At 35.3% G+C, this 22,241-nt stretch overlaps 2 protein-coding genes across 2 annotated transcripts; both read right to left on the minus strand.

Annotated features, from left to right (window-relative positions):
- Positions 1-767: 767 nt before the first annotated feature.
- On the minus strand, positions 768-1,715 carry LOC123236099 (olfactory receptor 4F3/4F16/4F29-like). The gene has a single exon (XM_044662362.1). It carries the CDS (start codon positions 1,704-1,706, stop codon positions 768-770), a length of 939 nt encoding a protein of 312 aa, XP_044518297.1. The 5' UTR covers positions 1,707-1,715.
- A 14,936-nt stretch (positions 1,716-16,651) lies between these two features.
- LOC123236100 (olfactory receptor 4F3/4F16/4F29-like) lies at positions 16,652-17,596 on the minus strand. The gene has a single exon (XM_044662363.1). It carries the CDS (start codon positions 17,588-17,590, stop codon positions 16,652-16,654), a length of 939 nt encoding a protein of 312 aa, XP_044518298.1. The 5' UTR covers positions 17,591-17,596.
- Positions 17,597-22,241: the final 4,645 nt, after the last annotated feature.

The raw sequence follows: 22,241 nt of genomic DNA on the forward strand, positions 1-22,241 counted from the left end.
GAGAAAGGTATTTTTTCAAAAAATTTAAACAGATTCTAACCCAGAATCAAGAAGACACTGTAGTATGATTAATTCCATACATTATATACATGTATTAAGCAAAAAAATTATGAAAACTTTGCATACAAAATAATCATAGTAGTAATACTTTTTAAAAGTTCAGAGAAGAATTGATAGGCTTCCTCAAAGGAACAGAAATGGACAGGGAGTTGTGTCCTTTAATGGCACAAATTACTTTTTCCTGGAGTTAGTGCATTTAGAATCCAAGACAAATGATTCTGTGCTGGAGTTGGTGATGAGGAGTTATCTGTAACCATTTCTTCTTTTAAAACTGTCGACAACCATCCCTTTCTCAAAATTCTCTTCATGCTAAAATTTTCTGGCATGAAAATCTCAATCTACTCTTGTCTTTATGTCTGTTTCTTTCACTAGGTTTCTTTAGTTTCCTTCTATTAAACGTTTATGGCAGATTTTCTCAAATTCTGCCTTCAGATTTCCTTTCTGTACCACCTAAACTGTCCAATAATTATCTAATGCATATTTATTATTAAGGTTTTTTCCTGTAGACAACATTTAAATCTATATTCTTAAGCTCTCTCCCATCTCTAGCTCATGTTTCCAAATCTATATTTAAAATTCCCATTTGAATGTCTCCAGGAATTCAAAATCAACATACTCAAAACTAATCTCATCCTCTCCCCTTAAAACTAACTCTTTTCCAGACATTCTTACTATAGAAATTAGAAGTTCATATCTTCTCAAGTCAATTAAGAGATTTTCCTGAAACTCACAAGGTGACTACACACTCTTTTCATTGCCAGCTTCATCTCTTTATTCCTTAGTGTGTAGATGACTGGATTCAAAAAAGGAGTCAGAATTGCATCAAAGATAGCTAGAAATTTATCCAGATGTGATGTATTGAATGGCCATGCATAGAAAAAGATGATTGGACCAAAGAACAAAATCACCACAATGATGTGAGCTGAAAGTGTAGAAAGGGCCTTAGAGGAACCACTTGATGAATGTTTTTGAACAGTGATTAGGATGAAAATGTAGGAGATGATCAAAATGAGAAAGACACCTAATGACATAAAGCCACTGTTAGCAGTTACCATGAACTGAAGCCTGTATGTATCTGTGCAGGCGAGTTTGATGAACCGAGGGAGATCACAATAAAAACTGTCTAGTTCATTGGGCCCACAGAAGGGCAGGTTAATTACAAAAGCCATTTGGACCACAGAGTGAATGAGACCAATGATCCAAGCAGCAACCAGAAGCAAAGTGCACATTCTTGGACCCATAATAATCAGATAATGGAGAGGCTTACATATGGCAACATATCTGTCAAAGGCCATGGCAATGAGTAGTACCATCTCAACACCACCAATCAGGTGAATGAAGAACATCTGAGTGATGCATCCAGAGAATGAAATGACTTTGTGCTTTCTAAAAAGGTCACATATCATCTTTGGGGAAGTGACAGAGGAAATTCCCAGGTCAATGAAGGAAAGGTTGGCCAGTAGGAAGTACATGGGAGAGTGTAAGTGAGGGTCAGAAGTCACTGTGAGCACAATGAGGGAATTTCCCAGCATGCTTGCTAAGTAGAACACAGAGGAAAACACAAAGAGTAGAAGCTGAATATCCCAAGAATTGGTGAGTCCCAGGAACACAAACTCAGATACCACAGTGTGATTCCCTCTGTCCATTGACTCAGTCAGCAGGGCAACTTATAAAATTACCTGTAGAAAGAGAATGAAGAATTCAAATGACTGGACATAATGCTGATATCAATTCAAGTCAATTTAATAAACACTAGTCAAAGGCCTACTACATGTAATACTATGGAAATCCAAGCTCACATTACCATTTCATAGCCAGATTAACCTCAATTTGTGATCACGTGGAAGTACAAATTTCCTACCAAAGGCAATTAAAACCCTGATATCCTCTGGCACTTCTCTAGCTTTTTTTCTATAGAGGCCTGGGTAAAGGGATAACTGCTACCCAGAAATTAGGAAAAGTAAGCAAGGCAATGCACCAAAACAAAATCTGAGAAAAAAGGAGAACACTCAATAGTTCCTGCCTTTAGTGTATGAGGATGTCCTTAATGAATTCAAAGCTCTTTATTTCCTTTTTACACCAGTGCCTCCTCCTTCCTTACCATAAACATTCAGATCCTCTGATTTCCACTCTTCTCTCTCTGGTAACAGAGAGTGTTAACTTATACTGTTCTTGGAAATGGAAAATCTGAAGTGATTGCACACTTTGCTCCCTCCTTCCTACTTTTAAGATTTTCATAGTCACTTAAACTTTCTGAGTCTCAATGTTGTTGTGTAAATTAAGAATAAAGCATTCTGCACTGCCTATAATAATTCACAGGGGTGTTTTTTTTGTAAGAATCAACTAAGATAATGCATATAAATGTGCATAGTAGCTAGAATGAGTTACATCAATGTAAGATATTTTTTCATCTATTGTACTCACAGTTCCTAAAAAAAATGAAGGACATCTAGTTAGGTCTAACATTTGGATCCTGTTCTAGAATGTAAAGGTGAACTCAGTATATGAGGCAGTACAAGAACTAGGTTCATATTAATGTGACTAATGAATCCCAGCATTATTTTCATTCACTTTATATTTCCATTGAGGTGGAGCAGAGAATCATATTTTACATAATAATTTAAAAAGGTGAAGTTTGGATATAGGATTTATTCACAGTAATATGGATCTAGCTGTCATATGCAATTTTTATTAGATTTAATGAAGGGGAAAGGCATTACTGGTCATGTACCACTCCTTTCACGTCTCCTCCCACTCTGTTTCATAGAAGAAGATTCTGGAGTTCCAAGAGATGATACTCACAGCTGTGTTAGTAATAAAGTGAAAACTTGAACCTGATTCCTTGATTTCTAATCTAGTGCACTTTCTACACTATTGTGTTTTCTCTAAAGATAAAGATTTAAAGATTAATGTGAGTGGAAGGGAAAACATTGCTAGGTTTAACAGAAAGAATCATACATCCGTTGCCAATATAACAGTAAAGGAAAATAATAAATGTTGGAGGGGATGTGGCAAAATTGGGAGATAGATACTCTGCTGGTAGAGTTGTGAATTGGTCCAGAAATTCTGGAAGGCAATTTGGAACTATACTCAAAGGCTTTAAAATATTTCCTGCCCTTTGATCCAGCCATACCACTGCTGGGGGTATACTCCAAAGAGATAATAGGGAAATTTTTTTTCAAAAATAATCACAGCTGCACTCTTTGTGGTGGCAAAAAAAACTGGAAAATGAAGGGGTGTCGATTGGGGAATGGCTGAACAAATTGTGGTATCTGATAGTGATAGAATACTATTGTGCTGAAAGGAATAATGAACTGGAGGAATTCCATGTGAACTGGAATGACCTCCAGGAATTGATGCGAGTGAAAGGAGCAGAACCAGGAGAACATTGTACACAGAAACTGATACATTATGGCACACTCAAAGAACAAACTTTTCTACTAGCAGCATGCAATGACCCAGGACAATCCAGAGGATCTTGTGAGAAAGAATGTTATTCACATCCAGAAAAAGAAGTGTGGGAACAAAAATGCAGAAGAAAAATATATGCTAGATCACATAGTTTGAGAGGGATATATATGTTTAGGGTTTTGATGTTAAAAGATCACTCTATTGCAAATATGAATAACATTGAAATAGGTTTTAAACTATGATACATGTATAACCCAGTGGAATTGCTTGTCAGCTCTTGAAGGTATAAAGATGAAATTAGGAATATATGTTGATAAGGTTTTGATAAGCTAAAGTATCTGGAAAGTTGTCTCAGAGGCTAGAGAGTGGCTGAGGCAAAAAGAATTCTGTGCCAGGCTTGGAATTTGAAAGGGGGATGGCAGGATGAGTTCTGAGACAGTTAATCCTTGGTTGTGACAGGATTAGCTGTGATGCTCTCTCTCTCTGACCATAGCCCTGCTTGTGAGGTGAAAGGAAAAGAAACTCTTGAAAAATATCTTTTTTTCCTTTTCCCCACTGTAGGAAACACCAGGACAAAGACTAGTTTATACCTGCTGCTGTGACAACTTTTGTTTGGAAGAAGAAAGACCAGAAAACCTTGTTTGCCTTAGACTCTGAGGGAAACCTCTAGAGCCACACTCACCTTTATCTTCATTAATCTGGAGACATCTTTAAATAATAGATAAATAAGGATTTAGCTAGCTTATCATAGATAGTTTGGGGATTTTAGTAAAAGTTAAGGAGCTATAGTGTAGCTTAGGTGAGTTTCTGAGACCAAGAAAAAATTCATTTTGAGAAGAAAGTGGTGGGTTAGATTTAAATAAAGGAACCTTTTATATGTCCTTATTATCCTCAAATCTTTATTATATAAATAAAAATTATAATTTTTGTAAGAAGGATCTCCAGATCAATTTGTGCACTGAGCCCTGAGGGAAACTATGGATACTTTGTCCTTTGTGAATATCTTGCAAAGTATATGCAACAGTATCCTCCTTATTATCACATTTATTATCCTTATTATTACAGAGCAGGGGAGGAAAAAGCGAGGGGATCATGAATCATGTAACCATGGAAAAATATTGTAAAAAAAATTTTTTTTAAAGAATCATACATCTGCATCCTAATTCTGAATTGGCTACTCACTACCTGTGAAATCTTGAACAAGTTGCTTAATCTCTCTGGCTTTCAATTTCCTAATCTATAAAGTGTAAGGATTAAATTAAGGAGTTTGACAAAGTGAGGAGAGTAGTTTAAAAGAAACTTTGTTTAAGAAAGAAGTACAGCTGGGTATCTCAGTGGATTGAGAACCAGGCCTAGAGACAGGAAGTCCTAGGTTCAAATCTGGCCTCAGATACTTCCTAGTTGTGTGACGCCAGGCAAGGGTTAAAAGATCCCCCAATGCATAGCCTTTACCACTCTTCTGCTTTAGAACCAATACATAGTATTGATTCTAAGGTGGAAGGTAAGGGTTTTAATTTCAAAAAAAGAAAAAAAAAGAAATAAAGTAGGAAGAAAGGTAGAAAAATGGATAAGAGAAAAACAGAGATAATTAATTTTATACCCTAAAAATATATCTAAAATTGCTAATACTACATAAAATTTCCTAAACTATCTCTAACTTTTTTCTAAGGACAGTTTCTTTTGCCTGGCATGCCAGGCTTATCTAACCTACTCAATCAAATGATTCACTAACTATCTAACTCCCTAAAATAACAGACAGCCACCACTCACTCACTCCTTCAATCAGTTTTCTATAGCAACCCAACAGTCGGTAGCCAGCTGCCAGATCCTTGTCTTAGAGACAGAACTCCTGCTCTCTAGAGAATCCAGAGGCAAAAGAACCTCTTCCCTCGGTGGCTGCTTCCTTTATATCCTCACTGGCCAACTGTCCTCCTAACTTCCTGTCAGAGAGCAGGCTATTTCCCCTCCTCAGTTCTGATCTCCCTGGTAATGGAATCTTTAGCTCTGGCTCACTGACTCCTGTCAGTTCTGGTCTACTTAGAAATCCTGCTCTCTAGCCTCTTAAGGAGACAGAGGGAGAGATTTTTAAAGATCCCTTTAACAAAAGTAATGGGCTATCTCTAAAGAATCTCTTAAATCCTGTACAATTTTATGTTCTATGATCAGTTAATAAATCAATAAACATTTATTTAATGCTTGCTACATGCTGAGCACTGTGTTGAGATGAATGGGATACAAAAAGAGGCAAAAGACAGTTCCTGCTCTCAAAGAGTTTGTACTCCAATGAGGAAACAGCATGCCAACAAATATGTACAAAACAAGGTATACATAGAATAAACAGGAAATAATTAATAGAGAGAAGGCACTAGAATTAAAAGAAGTTGGAGAAGAAGATTTCCAGTAAAAGATGAGATTTTATTTAGGACTTAAAGAAAGTCTACAATACATACAATTCCTTGCTCCCTATCTATACTATACAATTTAACTCTATAAAGATTTCTAAATTATTCCATGTTTCAATATTTTATTTCTCCATCTACATCTTTGAACCCTTTGCAGGTTAAATCTTGCTTTCTTTTAAAATTCAAGTCATAATATAGTCATTTAACAAATGGTTGGATCGATTGAAATCTCTGCTTCTAAAAGTTATTTCTTCAGGTGCTTTTCCAAAAATGATTTGTTTTCTTTTCATTCCTTATTATTATTTATTAACATTACTATTATTTCCAAGCAGGTCAAACACAAGTAGGAGAGAACGTCCAATTGTAAGGTGTTCGCCAAGACTTCCCAAACAGAGGGTACCTAACAGTGGCATATATTTCTATCTGATAAGTAAGCAACCCTTATCTCCCATGCTATATGGAGCCCTGGCAAATACCAAAGAGAGGGAAATGACAGGAAAAAAGAGAAAATGTAAAGGAAATATGGTGATCATAAAAAATAAATATTTTTAAAATACAATTTTAAAAGGCAAAATATCTATAATAGTGAGAAGGGAAAAAAAACTAACACACTGATGGGGAAATGGTGGGAGAAGAGTCCAAAGAACAGTGAAGCTATAAACTTAGACTGTTTGTGTCTTCAAGGTTTCCTAATAAATCATAAACATTTATTAAATCCTTACTATTGAATGTGCCTTCCTAATCACATAATTAGAAATCCAAGTCCGAAAGATAAGTAGCTGCTCTCACTATTGGTCTTCAATCTAATTCTAGGTTATTCTTAAAGTAGAGGAGAGATATCAGATATCCCATAGCTCACCTGCATGTAGTCTCACCATTAGTTCAAACACCTTTTTTCTTTTAATTGACACTTCTGCAACAGTTTAATTGCTGGTATCCCTGATTTCTATCTGTCTACCTTTCAATCCAAATCATATCCTAATAATATTTACTCTTCCTAAGGAGAATTTCTTTTTTTTTTAAACCCTTAACTTCTGTGAATTGGCTCCTTGGTGGAAGAGTGGTAAGGGTGGGCAATGGGGGTCAAGTGACTTGCCCAGGGTCACACAGCTGGGAAGTGGCTGAGGCTGGGTTTGAACCTAGGACCTCCTGTCTCTAGGCCTGACTCTCAATCCACTGAGCTACCCAGCTGCCCCCTAGTGGGGGCAGCAAAAATAAAAATAAATTAATAAATAAAATAAAAAACCTAAGGAGAATTTCTAATCGCATTACTCCCTTGTTCCAAAACTCCCAACAGCCTCTATGCCAGTCCGCACTACCTACTGAATCAAATTCAACAAACGTGAGGAGAGGAAGAAAAGAACAGAACCAAGAATATTACCTTAAAAGCTGGTCATCTTTGTATCCTTGTATCCATATTTACTATTAATTACTATTACTTGAACATTTCAGGGAGGTGAGGTTAGCAGGGACAAGAGAAAAAAGGTCATGATTTTATTTTCTTTGGAAATTCCTATGCACCAGAGGCAGGATTTAGCATAGCTTCTGAACATAGTAGCTGTTTTATAAATGTTTGATGACTCTTGACTTGAACACAAATCTTCATGGGTCCAATTCCAGGTTTCTATCCACCTGGTTACACTGCTTCTTGCCTTACACATTTGTGGACCTCAATGAATACTTGTTGGATTTAATTGAAATTAGCTTAGATCACACTTTTAGAAAGTAAATAAGCAGCAGGCTGATCTTGAGCATTGAGAGAGTAGTTTTGAAATTTTCTTTTTGTTTTTTATTGTATGGAAGGTTTGTATAAAGAAGAAAAGGGGGAGTGAGAGGGGGGAGAGAGAGAGACAGAGAGACAGAGAGAGAGACAGAGAGAGACAGAGAAAGAGAGAGAGAGAGACAGACAGAGAGAGAGACAGACAGACAGACAGAGACAGACAGACAGACAGACAGAGAGAGAGAGACAGACAGAGAGAGACAGACAGAGAGAGAGAGTGTGTGTGTGTGTGTGTGTGTGTGTGTGTGTGTGAGAGAGAGAGAATTAAAGATCCAAAAGAAAGTTAACTAATAATTCACTTGAAAAACTGATGAAGGCAAAAGGAGCTAAACTCAAAGACACAGAGGAATAATCATGTTATCTCCATGGCTCTTTCTCTGAAACAATAGGAACATAGAGAGAATGGGAGAGGAGATGGCAGAATATTAAAATGGTAAGAAGGTTTGGTAATAGGTACAAGATGGAAGAGAAGGAGGCTCTTAGATGATCTCAGTTGTTTTATTAAAGTAGGAAAGACAAAGCTATCTACAACTGATTAGGAAAAGTAAGATGGAACTTTGAAAAATATGGAAAAGGCTTAGAATTACTACCGCAGGTAAATAGATACAGTTTATAAGAGATAGAGTCTATCTATTAGCAATAGGATTTCAGTTTTATTTGAATAGTATAAATTTGCAGTGAACTTGATGTTAGGGTTTTTTCACTTTCTCCAGAAACTTTAGACAGCAAGATTGAATATTTTTAAAAAATCAGATAAAGGGACATTGCTACTTTCGTGGCAAAGGAAAAAATCTGGAAATCAATAGACTCTAATATTTAAGAGGACTTACCATGAAAATGGTCAACCATAAGATCCAGACAGCATGAAGAATCAAAATAAGATAAAAAGAGGGTGATAGCCTAAGAGAATGGGAAAGGGTAGTTATTTTTATCAAGAAAAAGAAAATCTCATAATTTTGCAAAAGACAGTAAAATTATTCTTGTTTTTTATCTTTGCTTATTTCCCTGACACTGCTATCAGGAGGCGAAATCAAATTTTCCTTCCAGGTACATATGCCCATATCTCCACAACCTGGAACCCTTTACACTCCTCCTGTCCTGTGTTTGGCTCCTTCTCCCTGTTGCTTCCTTAACAACAAAAAAGCAGTCCCAAACTTGCCCCCACTCCCACCCCCTATTGTCCCCTGTAATAAATGATGCTTCCCCAGCATCTCCTATGCGCCATGAAACATGGAGATCTAGCCAGTCTCATATTTCAATTAGAAAATTTATTCTTGTCTCTCATTTACCTGTTCTACAACAGGACCAGACACTTTAGCCTTCCTGAAAGGATCCAAAAACTCAGTCTTCTAACAATTTGTAGTAACTAGAAGCACTAAGATCATTATAAAATATTACTATAGGTAGAAAGACAGCTCATTAGCAACTAAGTGATGCTGTAGAGACTGGTTTTGCCAACCCCAGATCATTGGACCAAAGGATTTGTCTCATAGGATTCTATTGCTTTTCCCATGATAACTAAGAGGAAATATTGTTAATAAAAAGTGACTAGGAAAAGATGTCAATGTTCCTTGTGAAAAATATCCTTTGACTTTTTTTTCCTGTACCAATTTAGTGAACTTGCAGCAAAGATATATCTGGGAAACATGAAAAATAAGAACATTTTCACAATTTTAAGTGAAATTATTTCCTCTATTCCACCAAATTTCATCTGGCTTCCTTCAATGAATCTGTTCAAGTAAAAGAAGAAAGTACATAGAAATTTGAGATGAAGTATTAATTCTACACTATGAGCTCTGTGGCATGAACCACATTTAAGTTTACTAACTCCCAGTATGAGAACTTCCTCCCCTCATCCTAGTAGAAACATGATATGGTATATAAATTTTGGACTCCTTGTTTCTAGTCTTTCCTTCCTCTAAAGGAAGGTCAAATGAATTTTCCTAAAGCCAAAGTCTGATGGTTTCCTTGTAGAGTTAGTAAACTTAAATGGTTCCTTTAGGATAAACTCCTAGATGATCTGACTAATTCCTATCTATCCCCCTTCCAATTCAAACTATACATTAATGACAGGGGCGTAATGTGATTAGGAGTTCCTAATGTGAACTCCTAATCACATTACACCCTGTTTAAGGAGAAGGCATAGTGGATAGAGTCTTGGACTTTGAGTAAAAAAGACTTGAGTTTGAATTCTGCCTCAAACACTTAAGTAACTGTGTCCCTAAGCAAGCCACTAAACCTTTCTGCACCTCAGTTTCCTCACTTATAAATAAGAACAATAATAGCAATTAATTCCCATGATTGTAGTGAAGTTAAACTAGAGATAACAAATGTAAACATCCCATTCCTCATGTCGGTCGAACCCAATATTCAAAAGATATTCCCCATTTCAACTCTTTTAGAGCAAGAATTCTAAAAGCCTTCCTACCAGCCGGAGTTCAGGTGCCTCCTCCTACAGAAAGTTTTTCTTTAATCCCTGAATTGTTAGTGATTACTCCCTTTTCAAATTATCATATGTATATTTATAATTTCCATATTATCATATTTTCTTTAATCATATCATGGTTTTTAGAGATTTGAATGAGTTTAAACTGCTTTTCTGCCTTCTCAAAGATAAATGGAGTAGGAAATTGTCTCCTGGAAAGAAAGTTTTAGTTAATTAGTCAGTTGGTCAAAAAACTTGAAAGAAATATGTGGAGGAATGATGGCAAGAGAACATTTAGATCAACAGTTTATATATCATTATTAGTTCCATGTCACAGAAAGATACAATGAAAAAATTTCCAAATATGGGGTGCTGAACTAAAAGCCATGGAATCTGAGTTCAAATCCTAGCTTAGTTGATTAAAACCTTTCTGACACTGAAGAAATCAATTATTCTTAATCTATCTAGATATCAATGTCCTGGGTGGGGTTTAGGGGGAAGCTGAGGAAGAAGAAAAAAAGGATGGAAGAAAGGTCCATAAGCCAGACAAATGGCTAGAAGATGAATGAAGGACACCTGGAGCCCTACCACAAAATGGAGTCCACAGAATGAATTCATCACTGGGTTCAGTGATAGTTATATTTTAGAAAGGCTGAAAAAAGTTTCTAAAATCTTCAGAGATGATTAGATGCTCCAGAATAGGAAGGTCAAAAACACTAATGAAAATTCCATCATAAGACATCAGCAAAGGCACAATTTTGAAGTCTGGAAGTTTGAAATAAATGATTAAGATGCTTTTCAATTCAATTCAATTCAAGGGTGTTATCCGGTGATCCCAGGGGGCTTCCTTAGACATGTAGATAAAGTGACTTCAATGAGTCCTTAGTTACAAAATGGTGGAGGCATATTTTGACATAAGGACTATCTGGGAATAAGCCTAGTACTCTGTCCACTATGGCACCACTGCCTCTATATGCATGAATCAGAATTTCATTAAAATAAAACAGACCCTACTAAAATTGGAAAGTTCAAAACAGATGATTGCCATTTCAATTACTTTTTCATTTAAAGCAAGTGCTCTTCATCTTTCCTGTATTGTGGACCCTATTGGCTGTCTAGCTAAACCTATGGACCTTTTCTCAGAATAATATTAATTAAATATATTTAATCATATATTAATAGTTATATATAATTAAAATTATATATACTATATATATAACTAAATACATAGGATTAGAAAGAAACCAATTATATTGAAATACAATTATCAAAATATCCCCCAAAGTTCATATACCCCAAGATAAAAACTCTTGCTGAAAATTTATATAAAGCAGATAAGTATAGATACTAGAAATGAGCCATTCAATAAGTTCTCTTGAGAGGCAAATGTATGGATCAGCATTATACAAAACTAAAATTCCTCTCTGAAGACATTACATGCCTTATAGTTATATCAGTTGATTCATTTGAATTAATACTGAGTTACAATGAAAGGGATATTGACAAAAGAAAAATAGGAGCCTCCTTGTCTTCTCGTTGTGAGTCTAAAGTCATTACAATTAATAGGATACAATTAATAAGAACCAGAAACTATGACCAAGGGGACCAAACTCATATTCCTCATTCCTTCCTTTCAATTACTTCTGCTTCAATGTAGTAAATGCAGAACTTCATACAATAAAGCATAAATGACTTGAATTTCAAAAATTCAGAGTTTTTGATCAATAACTATTTGTTAAGCACCTACTTTGGGCCAGGGATTATGCTAAATAAAGAAACATTAAATATCTACCATATGCTAGGAGTTTATTAGCTTCTGGAGATATAAAACCAAAATAGCCTTTGCCTTCAAGGAGCAAACAAAAAAATTCAATCTGGAGGAACAATACACAAATATTATGTATATATTTATATAGGTGTGTGTACTAAACCTGGAAAAGTAAGCTTACTAATTTCTCAAATTTATAAGGAACTAAGTCAAATGTACAAGAAATTCCCAATTGACAAATGACCAAGGGACATGAATAGACAGTTTTCAGATAAAGAAATCAAAACTATCAATAATCACATTAAAATGTATTCTAGGGGGCAGCTGGGTAGCTCAGTGGAGTGAGAGTCAGGCCTAGAGACAGGAGGTCCTGGGTTCAAACCTGGCCTCAGCCACTTCCCAGCTGTGTGACCCTGGGCAAGTCACTTGACCCCCATTGCCCACCCTTACCACTCTTCCACCTATGAGACAATACATCGAAGTACAAGGGTTAAAAAAAATGTATTCTAACTCCCTCCTAGGTAGAGAAATGAAAATCAAAACAACTCTGAGGTACCACCTCACACCTAGCAGATTGGCCAATATGACAGTAAAGGATGATAATAAATGTTGGAGGACATGTGGCAAAACTGGGATGCTAATACATTGCTGGTGGAGTTGTGAATTGATCCAACCATTCTGGAAGGCAATTTAGAATTATTCCCAAAGGACTTTAGAAAAATGCATGCCCTTTGATCCAGTAATGCCACTACTAGGTTTGTATCCGAAAAAAAAATTAAAAGGTTGTACAAAAATATTCATAGCCACACTCTTTAGGGTGGCAAAAAATTGGAAAATGAGGAGGCATCCCTCAAGTGGGGAATGGCTGAACAAATTGTGGTATATGGTGGTGACAGAATACTATTGAGCTATAAGAAATGATGACCTGGAGGATTTCTTTATGAACTGGGAGAACCTCCATGAACTGATGCAGAATGAAAAGAGCAGAACCAGGAGAACATTGAACACAGAAAGTGAAATATTGTGGAATGATCCAAAGAAATGGACTTTGCTACCAGTAGCAATACAATAATCCAGGACAATCTCAAGGGATTTATGAGAAAGAACACTATCCTTATTGAGAGAAAGAACTGTGGGAGTAGAAACACAGAAGGAAAATATATGACATCACTTGTTTATACGGGTATATGATCTGGGGTTTTGGTTTTAAAAGATTGCTGTATTGCAAAAATGAATAATATGGAAATAGTTATCAAGTGATAACATTTGTATAACCCAGTGGAATTGCTTGTCAGCTCTGGGAGTGAGGAGGGAAGAGGAGAGGAAGGAAAGAAAATGAATCATGTAAGCATGAAAAATATTTTTAATATTTTTTAAATATATAGGCCTTCCTCAGTATTCTTTTTTCCTATTAATACATCTTTTTTTTTCTAATTTTATTCTAGGTTTTGATCAGTAGCAATTTCTCCAGTAAATTAGAAGTTCATTGAGGGCAGGCATTCTTTTTGTTTGTTTGTTTTTACCTTTTTTTTTTTTAAACCCTTGTACTTCGGTGTATTGTCTCATAGGTGGAAGAGTGGTAAGGGTGGGCAATGGGGGTCAAGTGACTTGCCCAGGGTCACACAGCTGGGAAGTGGCTGAGGCTGGGTTTGAACCTAGGACCTCCTGTCTCCAGGCCTGACTCTCACTCCACTGAGCTACCCAGCTGCCCCAAGGGCAGGCATTCTTTTGATTTTATTATATAGCTTCAGATCTTTCCATTCTGTAGCTGCTACTTGATGGAATGAATTAGACTGGATTGCGTTGAACTGGAGTAGACTAGCTTGGGCTGGTGATGTTTTTAAAATCTAGCTGGTGATAAGATGGCTGTGGAATAAAGTTATTACAAAATTAGGTCAAAGCAGATGGCTTGATAAAGTAGGTCATCTCTGAGGTGGCAAGTTCTCAAAATCTCCTCTTCCCTAAATTCATAGTACTTACTGTCAGGGCACATGACATAAAGTCAGTAAATATTTTTGGAATAAATGATGTGCCAGAATCTAATAGCAAATTTAATTAATAAATGAAGTGATGGGATTCAGTGAGAATTTCGATGAGAAATCAGTGATACAATGTAATAATATTTGAGGTAGGGAGAATTGAGATGTTAAAAAAGGACATGAGACTTAAGAGTGACCAAATTCCTGTTCTAGGAAACCAAGAAACTGGAAAATCTTCAACTTCTTTTGAAGCACCATTCAAGTGTCTCCTTCTATATGGCCTTTCTTGATTCCCTAGTTTCTGACTCTGCCTCTCTATCTCTCCCTCCCTCTCTCCCTATCTCCCTATCCTTCTCATTACTTTGTATAACTTTGCTCATACCTCACATTTACTTACCATGTACCTAAAGTATCTTCACCTCTGCTATAGAATGTAAAAACCTTGACTGCATTTTTTTTAATTTTTATAGCTAGCATCTAATCCAGGGTCATGCATACAGGAAGCACCCAGTAAATGCCTGTTGAATTTAGTTGAATTATGTAACAAAAATGTAGGCATTGTGTATTGTAGGTCATATAATGAGGACAATGAGACTAAGTTGGAAACAATGGAGACAATGAAATTACAATTCTAAGCTGGTAGTAATAATTATAAACTTTAATCTTACAAAAATAGATTAATAAAATTTTTCATCAGAAAAAGAAGAATAGGGAAACTGGGGGACTAGAAAAATGACAGGTTTCCAGAGTAAGTCATTCTAGAATGCCCAGAAAAAAAGATCTCAGGTTAAAAGAGGTGATGCAGGATAATAATGTGGATGAGAACCAACAGAGTAATGATGATCATAATATAATCATTACTGAGTGAAAAGAGATCTCTTTGGAGGAAGAATAAAATCCAAAGAAATTTTTCCTAAAATTACTGGTTTTTATGAATTCAATTGCAAACATTAGTTAGAACACTGAGATTAAAAATAAAAAATATCACAGGACATAATGGATTTTTTTTCTATAAATACCTTACTGGAAGCCCAAAAAATATATTTTTAGCAAGAAATACTAGATAATGAGAAGGCTAAATAGTAAACAGTTTAATACAGAATAGGATGTCTAACATCCATTAAACTATTATATTTTTGATAAAGTGACTTCTCAAAGCACCTCTTACCACATCACACACACAAACATACCACTCAATAAACTCCAATGGCTCCCTATCATCTCTAGCATCAAATATAAAATCCTCTATTTGACATTCAAACTTTTTCAAATCATCCCTCCCTTGTCTTCCCAGTTTTCTTATGCCTTATGTCCCTCTCCCCCTTTCCTCACTTATGCTCTACAATCTAGCCTCCTTGCTCTTTCTTACACTTGGTGTACCCTCTTCATTATCCTGCCATTTTCAGGAACTGTTTTCAATGCCTAGCATATTCTGTCTTTTCTTCCTAGCTTCCCTAATTTCTTTGAAGACCCAACTAACCCCCTAGCTTTTGAAGTAAGCTTTTTCTAATCTCACTTAATTCTAGTGCCTTCTCTCTATCATTCCCAATTTTTCTTGGAATCTGGCCTCAAACACATCCAAGCTGTGTGACCCAAGGTCATGTCATTTAACCCTATTTGCCTAGCCTTTGCTCTTCTGTCTTAGAATCGTTAGTAAAACAGAAAATAAGGGATAGATAGATAGATAGATAGATGATAGATAGATAGATAGATAGATAGATAGATAGATAGATAGATAGATAGACTTGTTTGTACACAGTTGTATGTTGTCTCCCCCATTAGAGGACTTTGCACTCCTTAAGAACTGAGACTGTGTTGTAACTTTCTTCTATTCCCAGTGCTTATGAGAAGCACATAGTTAGATGCTTAATAAATGTTCATCTAACTATTTTCTAGGCAATGTGCTAATCATTGAGTATACAAAGAAAGAAACAATACAGTCCTGACTATCAAGGAGCTTGTGATCTTCTAATAAAGGAGACAATATGAAAGCATCTATTAATCCAATCTACAACAGGGAAGATCACAAATTATAGTTTATGATGTGTAAACTAAAAATTAAGCAAACTAAGCGATAATTTCAGAAGAAGCTTGCAGGGAATTTCAGCCAATAATAATGAGTTCATTATAAACCACATGTGCAACATTCTTATTAGCAATATTTAATTATCCAAACTACATTGATAATGTGCACAGAGTTGTGCTTGTTTGATTGTTGGTATCATTTTATTTTAATTAAACAAATGGCTATTTCATAAAATGTGTGATTATAGAACACATAAGAAAATTGTTGAAATGAATAGCAAGGAATTTAGGGGGAAAACAGTAACCCTCTCCTTGTTGAGCAACATTTCAAACTGTAAGCCATCACCTTTCTCTTGAAATGTTCTTTCCATTGTTCTTTTGTTTGAAAGATACCTTTTTGTTCTCCTCTTGCCTTCCTGACTACTGTTTTCTATTTCCTTCATTATTTTTCCTTCTACCATTTAAACATGGTAAGTATTCTAATTCTATTATCAAACTCCTCTCTCTGCATTGTGTCTACACTGTCAAATAATGACATTGTATAAATCGATTATTTCATCTAAAATATTTATGTAGATAACTTATACCTCTCTCTTTCTCTCTTTCTTTCTTTCTCTCTATCTTTCTCTCTCTCTCTCTCTCTCTCTCTCTCTCTCTCTCTCTCTCTCTCTCTCACTCCCTCCCCCTCCAGCTGTTACTTTAATGGCCCTACATAAACTCAAACTCAGCCCAGAAAAGCCAAATTCATTCATTCTTTTATATTATTGTTAATAAGATACTTTCATGTTATTTTTAAGTTGTTTAAGAAATTTTCTTGAAATTAGCAAGCTGTCTGCACACTTTCTTCATTGCTACTTTCATCTCTTTGTTTCTGAGTGTGTAGATGACTGGATTGAGAAAAGGAGTAAGAATGGCATCAAAAAAGGCAAGAAACTTATCCAGGTGTGATGTGGGGAATGGCCAGGTATAAAAAAAGATCAAAGGGCCAAAAAACAAAACCACTACAGTGATGTGAGCTGACAGAGTAGAAAAAGCCTTGGAAGAACCACCCGAAGAATGCTTCTGAACAGTAAGTAGGATAAAGATGTAGGAAATTACCAACATGAAGAAGGCGCCCAAGGAGATGAAGCCACTGTTGGCTGTTACCATGAATTCTAGTCTATATGTGTCTGTGCAGGCAAGTTTAATGAACCGAGGGAGGTCACAATAAAAACTATCCAATTCATTTGGTCCACACAATGGTAGGTTTACAACAAATGCCAGTTGGACCACAGAGTGGATAAGACCAATGCTCCAGGCAGCTACTAGAAGTAGAATGCACATTCTTGAATTCATAATGGTCAGATAATGGAGAGGCTTACATATGGCAACATATCTGTCAAAGGCCATAGCTATGAGTAGCACCATCTCAACACCACCAATCAAATGAATAAAGAACATCTGAGTGATACATCCAAAGAATGAAATGACTTTGCGCTTTCTGAAAAGATCATATATCATTTTAGGGGAAGCTACAGAAGAAACCCCAAGATCAATGAAAGAGAGGTTTGCCAGCAAGAAATACATAGGTGAGTGTAAACAAGGGTCAGAAATCACTGTAAACACAATTAGGAGGTTTCCCAGTATGCTTGACACATAGAACAGAGAGGAGAACAAAAAGAGTAGAAGCTGTATATCCCAAGAATTGGTAAGTCCCAAGAACACAAACTCAGACACCACAGTGTGATTCTTTCTGTCCATTGATTCCGTTAGAAAAGTTGAAGCTGAAATTGCCTAGAGGAAAAGAATAACAGTGAAATCCCAGTTACTGGAAATGATAGTAATGTTGTAGAATTCAATTTGATGCTAGAAATTTCTTTTGAGATCTCCTATGTGTAATGCATATTTTATAATTATCACCTCTATTATTCAGTTGTGTCTGACTCTTCAATACTTCATTTGGGATTTTATTGTCAAAAATACTGGAGTGATTTGCCTGTAAGTCAGACTCAGACACAGGACAAGAACTTTGGGCTCAGATGAACAGAATAGCAATCAGATTTTACCTTGTATTAAAACCACTTGGTCATTGATGTAAGCTTGTAGATTTCCAGCCTGAACAGTCCTTGAGAAACTGAAATAATACAATCTTCAATACTCAAAGAAAACAGCAACAAGATCAGTGCACATCTTCCCTCCAGAAATGTGCAGACCACAGTCTTAGTATAAAGTCTGAAGTCAGGAAATAGCTGGAAAAATGAGCATACAAACAATAGAAAAAATCTTATCATAAAAAGCTATTATAATGACAGAAACAATCATGACATCAACCTAGAAAAAATGACCCAAAAAAATCTATAAGCAAAGACCCAAAGAAAACACAGTTTCAACAAATTTCAACTTCAATTCTATATAATATGTATAACTCATATCAAATTTATTAACATCTCCAAGGTAGGGAAGAAAAGGAGACAATTTGATTCTTATAATTTCAGAAAACATATACTGAAAATTGTTATTACATGCAATTGTAAAAATAAAATATCTTTGAAAAAAATCTAAGTAAAAAAGTTCTAATTAAATATAGATTTTGTTTGATATTACATTGCTATTGCTTCCATTTTCTTTCATTTAAATTCAAAGAAATTCAATAATCAATTATTGGTCATCTGTTACAGATGAATGTTGTCAACCTGCCATTAGTTAATTCAGTCAGGTCACTTAAACTCTCTGAACCTCAGTATCCTCATCTGTAAAATGAATGGGTTATATTCGATGACTCAGGTCTTTATCACATGTCACTGGACTATTACAGCACCCTTATAATTCATCTTTCCTCCTTGGAGTATTGCCCTTTTCTTCCTCTACAAAGCTACCTAAGTGATTTTTCTGAAGTAAATCTGATCATATCATTCCTCTAGTCAATAAATTTTAATGACTTTCTATTGCCTTTAGTATCAAAAAAAAAGTTTCTGTTTAGCTTTTCAAATCTTTCTCAACTGGTACTAGCCCACCTTTAAAAATTACTCCATCTTCTATCTCCATTTCCTTACATTGGTTTTCTACCTGGAAAATAATCCTTCCTCACCTCTACCTTTGTTTCTTTCAAAACTTTGTTTAAGCAGCATCTAAAATGAAGGTTTTTCTAATTATCCTTAATTTCTAGTTCTCTAACACCTCCAAAATTTGCATTATTAGATGAATAGACAGTATGTTAACAAATAGATACAGAGAAGGGGAGAGGGTGCAAGAAGAAGAGAGAAAGCATGAGAGAGAGAGAGAGACAGAGAGAGACAGAGACAGAGACACAGAGGCACAGAGACACAGAGACACAGAGACAGAGACAGACAGAGACAGAGAGAGAGACAGACAGAGACAGAGAGACAGAGAGAAATAGATGGGGAGAGAAACAGAAATAGTGAGGCAGAGAAAGGGAGAGGTTGAAAAAGAGAGATGGAGAAAGACAGTTATCAATAGAGATGGAAAAGAGAAAAGGGAAGAGAGGGAAAGAGAGGAAGAGAAAAGGGGAGAGAAAAAGAATATACTTGCTCATGCTTGTACACTTTGTCTCCCCCAAAAGAAGCACCACTGGAATAGAAATTATTTCATTTTTGCCTTTAAATCCATAGTGCTTGGTTCATAATAAGTTGGAAGCAATTAGGTGGCATAGTAGATAGAGTGATGCACTCTGAGCCAGGAAAAAATAAGTTCTGCTCCTGTTTTAGATATTTACTCTGTGTGACTCTCAACAAATCCTTTAGCTCTATTTGCTTCAGTTTCTTCAATTGCAAGAAGAGGATAAAAATAGCAATTATTCTCAAGATTAATGAGAAAATATTCATAATCTTTAACATCATACCTGCACATAGTTGGTGGTACATAACACATTCCTAATCCTAGGTAATTAATAAATTCATGTTAATTGATTTATCAATACAAAGACAGAAACAAAGCTATCTCTTTCTTTTATGGAGACCACATTTTACTAAAGAACATAGCATAGCAACAGATATATATATATATAAGAAAAGGGAGTTTGGAGGAGAAACTTTGTTGGTATGAGTAATGAAAAAATCTTTGAAAAATCTTTGACAAAGGGGGCAACTAAGCTGAGGTATTAACAAAAATTATAAGAGGAGAAGATGAGGAAGGAATACATTCTAAACAATAGCAGGAATCTCTTCAGAGTGAAAAATGAAATGTTAAATTCAGAGAATGTCTTAAACAGTAGTTTTGTTGGAAAGTAGAATCTGTGAAATGGAATAATATAAGATGAGTCTGGAAAAGTAAGTGGGAGCCAAGTTGTACAAGATGTAATATGGCAGGTCAAGGAGTATGATTTTATCTTGAAAACAATAAAAAAAGGCCAAAGAAGAATTTTGAGCAGAACAATGACATGGTCAGATCTGTGTATAAGGAAAATTATAAAAAGTTAATTAACCACATAAGAGATTATATAATAATGTTAATTTATGAATGAGGCTCCAAATATATAAGTTGGAAGAACCTTTAGAAGAATGTAGCCCAATTTGCTTATTTTATAAATAAGGACATTGAAGTTCACAGGAGTCAGTTGTAGTCATATAAGAAGACAGTAGTAAAATTTGAACTTAAACCTAGGGCTCCTGATTCCTAGGCGGGAGTGCTTTCTACTACACAAAATGTGTCTAAAAAATAGGAAGTGGAGATTACTTTGGTTTGGGGTCGAGGCTTCATCAAAGAAAAGAAATTTGATTTGGTCCTTAAAAGATAGCTAAAATTTAGATAGGTAAATCTGGGGAAGATCATTCCATGTCATAATGGAAAAAGTCAGAGAAGCTGGGTTCAAATCCACACTCTGCAATTTTTACTACCTATCTTAAGCTATCTTCATCAATCAAAACAAAGACATTGAATTAGATGACCTCTACCATTCTCTATTTTTCTAATACCAATGATTTCTAGAATTCCTACTTTATTTACAGCATACATATGCTCACTTTATAGCATACATATAAACCCGTTAGGACCCTTAATCCTTTCTTTGCTTTGTATGTCTCATTTCCATTAAGCTTCTTTGTGTTCACATTATAACATAAACTTTTTAAATGGATAGCACACTGCTAGGCACAAAGGAGACATAGATAAATACATAATGGTCAAACATTTAATTGATAGAAATCAAATACATATTGAGTACCTCAATAAAATGTAAGCTCCTTGAGGAAAGGGATCATTCTGTTTTTATTTTTATATTCTGAAGATCAGTTGTAGTATTAGCTTAATAAATCTTTGCTGATAGGTTAGTTAATAATAATAATAATAGCCAGTATTTATATAACATCTTAAGGTATACACAGTGCTTTACAAATATTCTCATCTATTCCTCACAACAACCTGGGAAATAGGTGCTATTATTTTTTCCCATTTAACAGATGAAGAAACCCTCAACTAATAGAGTCTGAGACTGGTTCAGAATTCATGTCTTCCTGAAGCTAGTTTCAACACTATTTCTACAAGCTCTTTTTGACCATTCTTAGTCCCTTCCATCTCCTTTTTTGAGAGAGAGGGGAACAAGTTGAACACATAACAGAATGTTTCCCAGATGATGATACAACCAGAGGGCACAAAACTCACTGCTATATATTTCTATGTATTTGAAGAAGCAGCTTTAAGCTCCCGTATTGTGTTCAATATTTAGGAAAATGTAGGAGTCAGAAAAGAGAGAATGAAGAAAGAAAAGAAAAAAGGAGGAGGGAAGAATTATGATAAATAAGACTTTCAATAGCAGGTAAGCAAGAAACTTGGACTTCTTGAGCTATATATGTTTACTAATTGCATCAACAGGATCTATCTCCCAACTCTGAAAAGCTGTACTCAGTGCTGGTCTTGAAATTAATGTTATGCTATCTTTAAGATATAGGAAATAGAGGAGATGCATCATCACCCAGATCAGATTCTATGCCTCTAGTTCAGGCTCTTAAAAATCTCACTGCCACTATGCTATTAAACATAAGTCATATTTTGCTTCATAGATTATAAACTCAATGATGCCAAGTATGGAAATATTTATCTTCGTTATTTATCTCAACATCAAATGTACTGCTTTTCACATAAATAATTTTTAAACTATTAAAATTGAATTAATAAAGTTATAATAGTTGTCTGGAATCAGGCTGTAAAGGATTAAATAATGATCAAGGTCTTTATGTAGTAGGGAGATAAAGTTATTGAGTAGGGAATTTACATATAACTGGGTGGTATTTTAGGAATATTAATCTGATTTAGTGTAAAATATGAATGGCAGATGATACAAACTTAAGGCAGAGAGAATATTAAGAAAGGAAATAGTAGCTTAAATGGGAGATAGATTGAATTAGAGTAAGGTTAATGGTAAGGGAAGGATGTAAGAAATATGTCAAAGGATGAATCA

Source organism: Gracilinanus agilis, chromosome 2 (genome assembly GCF_016433145.1).
Source record: "Gracilinanus agilis isolate LMUSP501 chromosome 2, AgileGrace, whole genome shotgun sequence".
NCBI classification, from domain to species: domain Eukaryota; kingdom Metazoa; phylum Chordata; class Mammalia; order Didelphimorphia; family Didelphidae; genus Gracilinanus; species Gracilinanus agilis.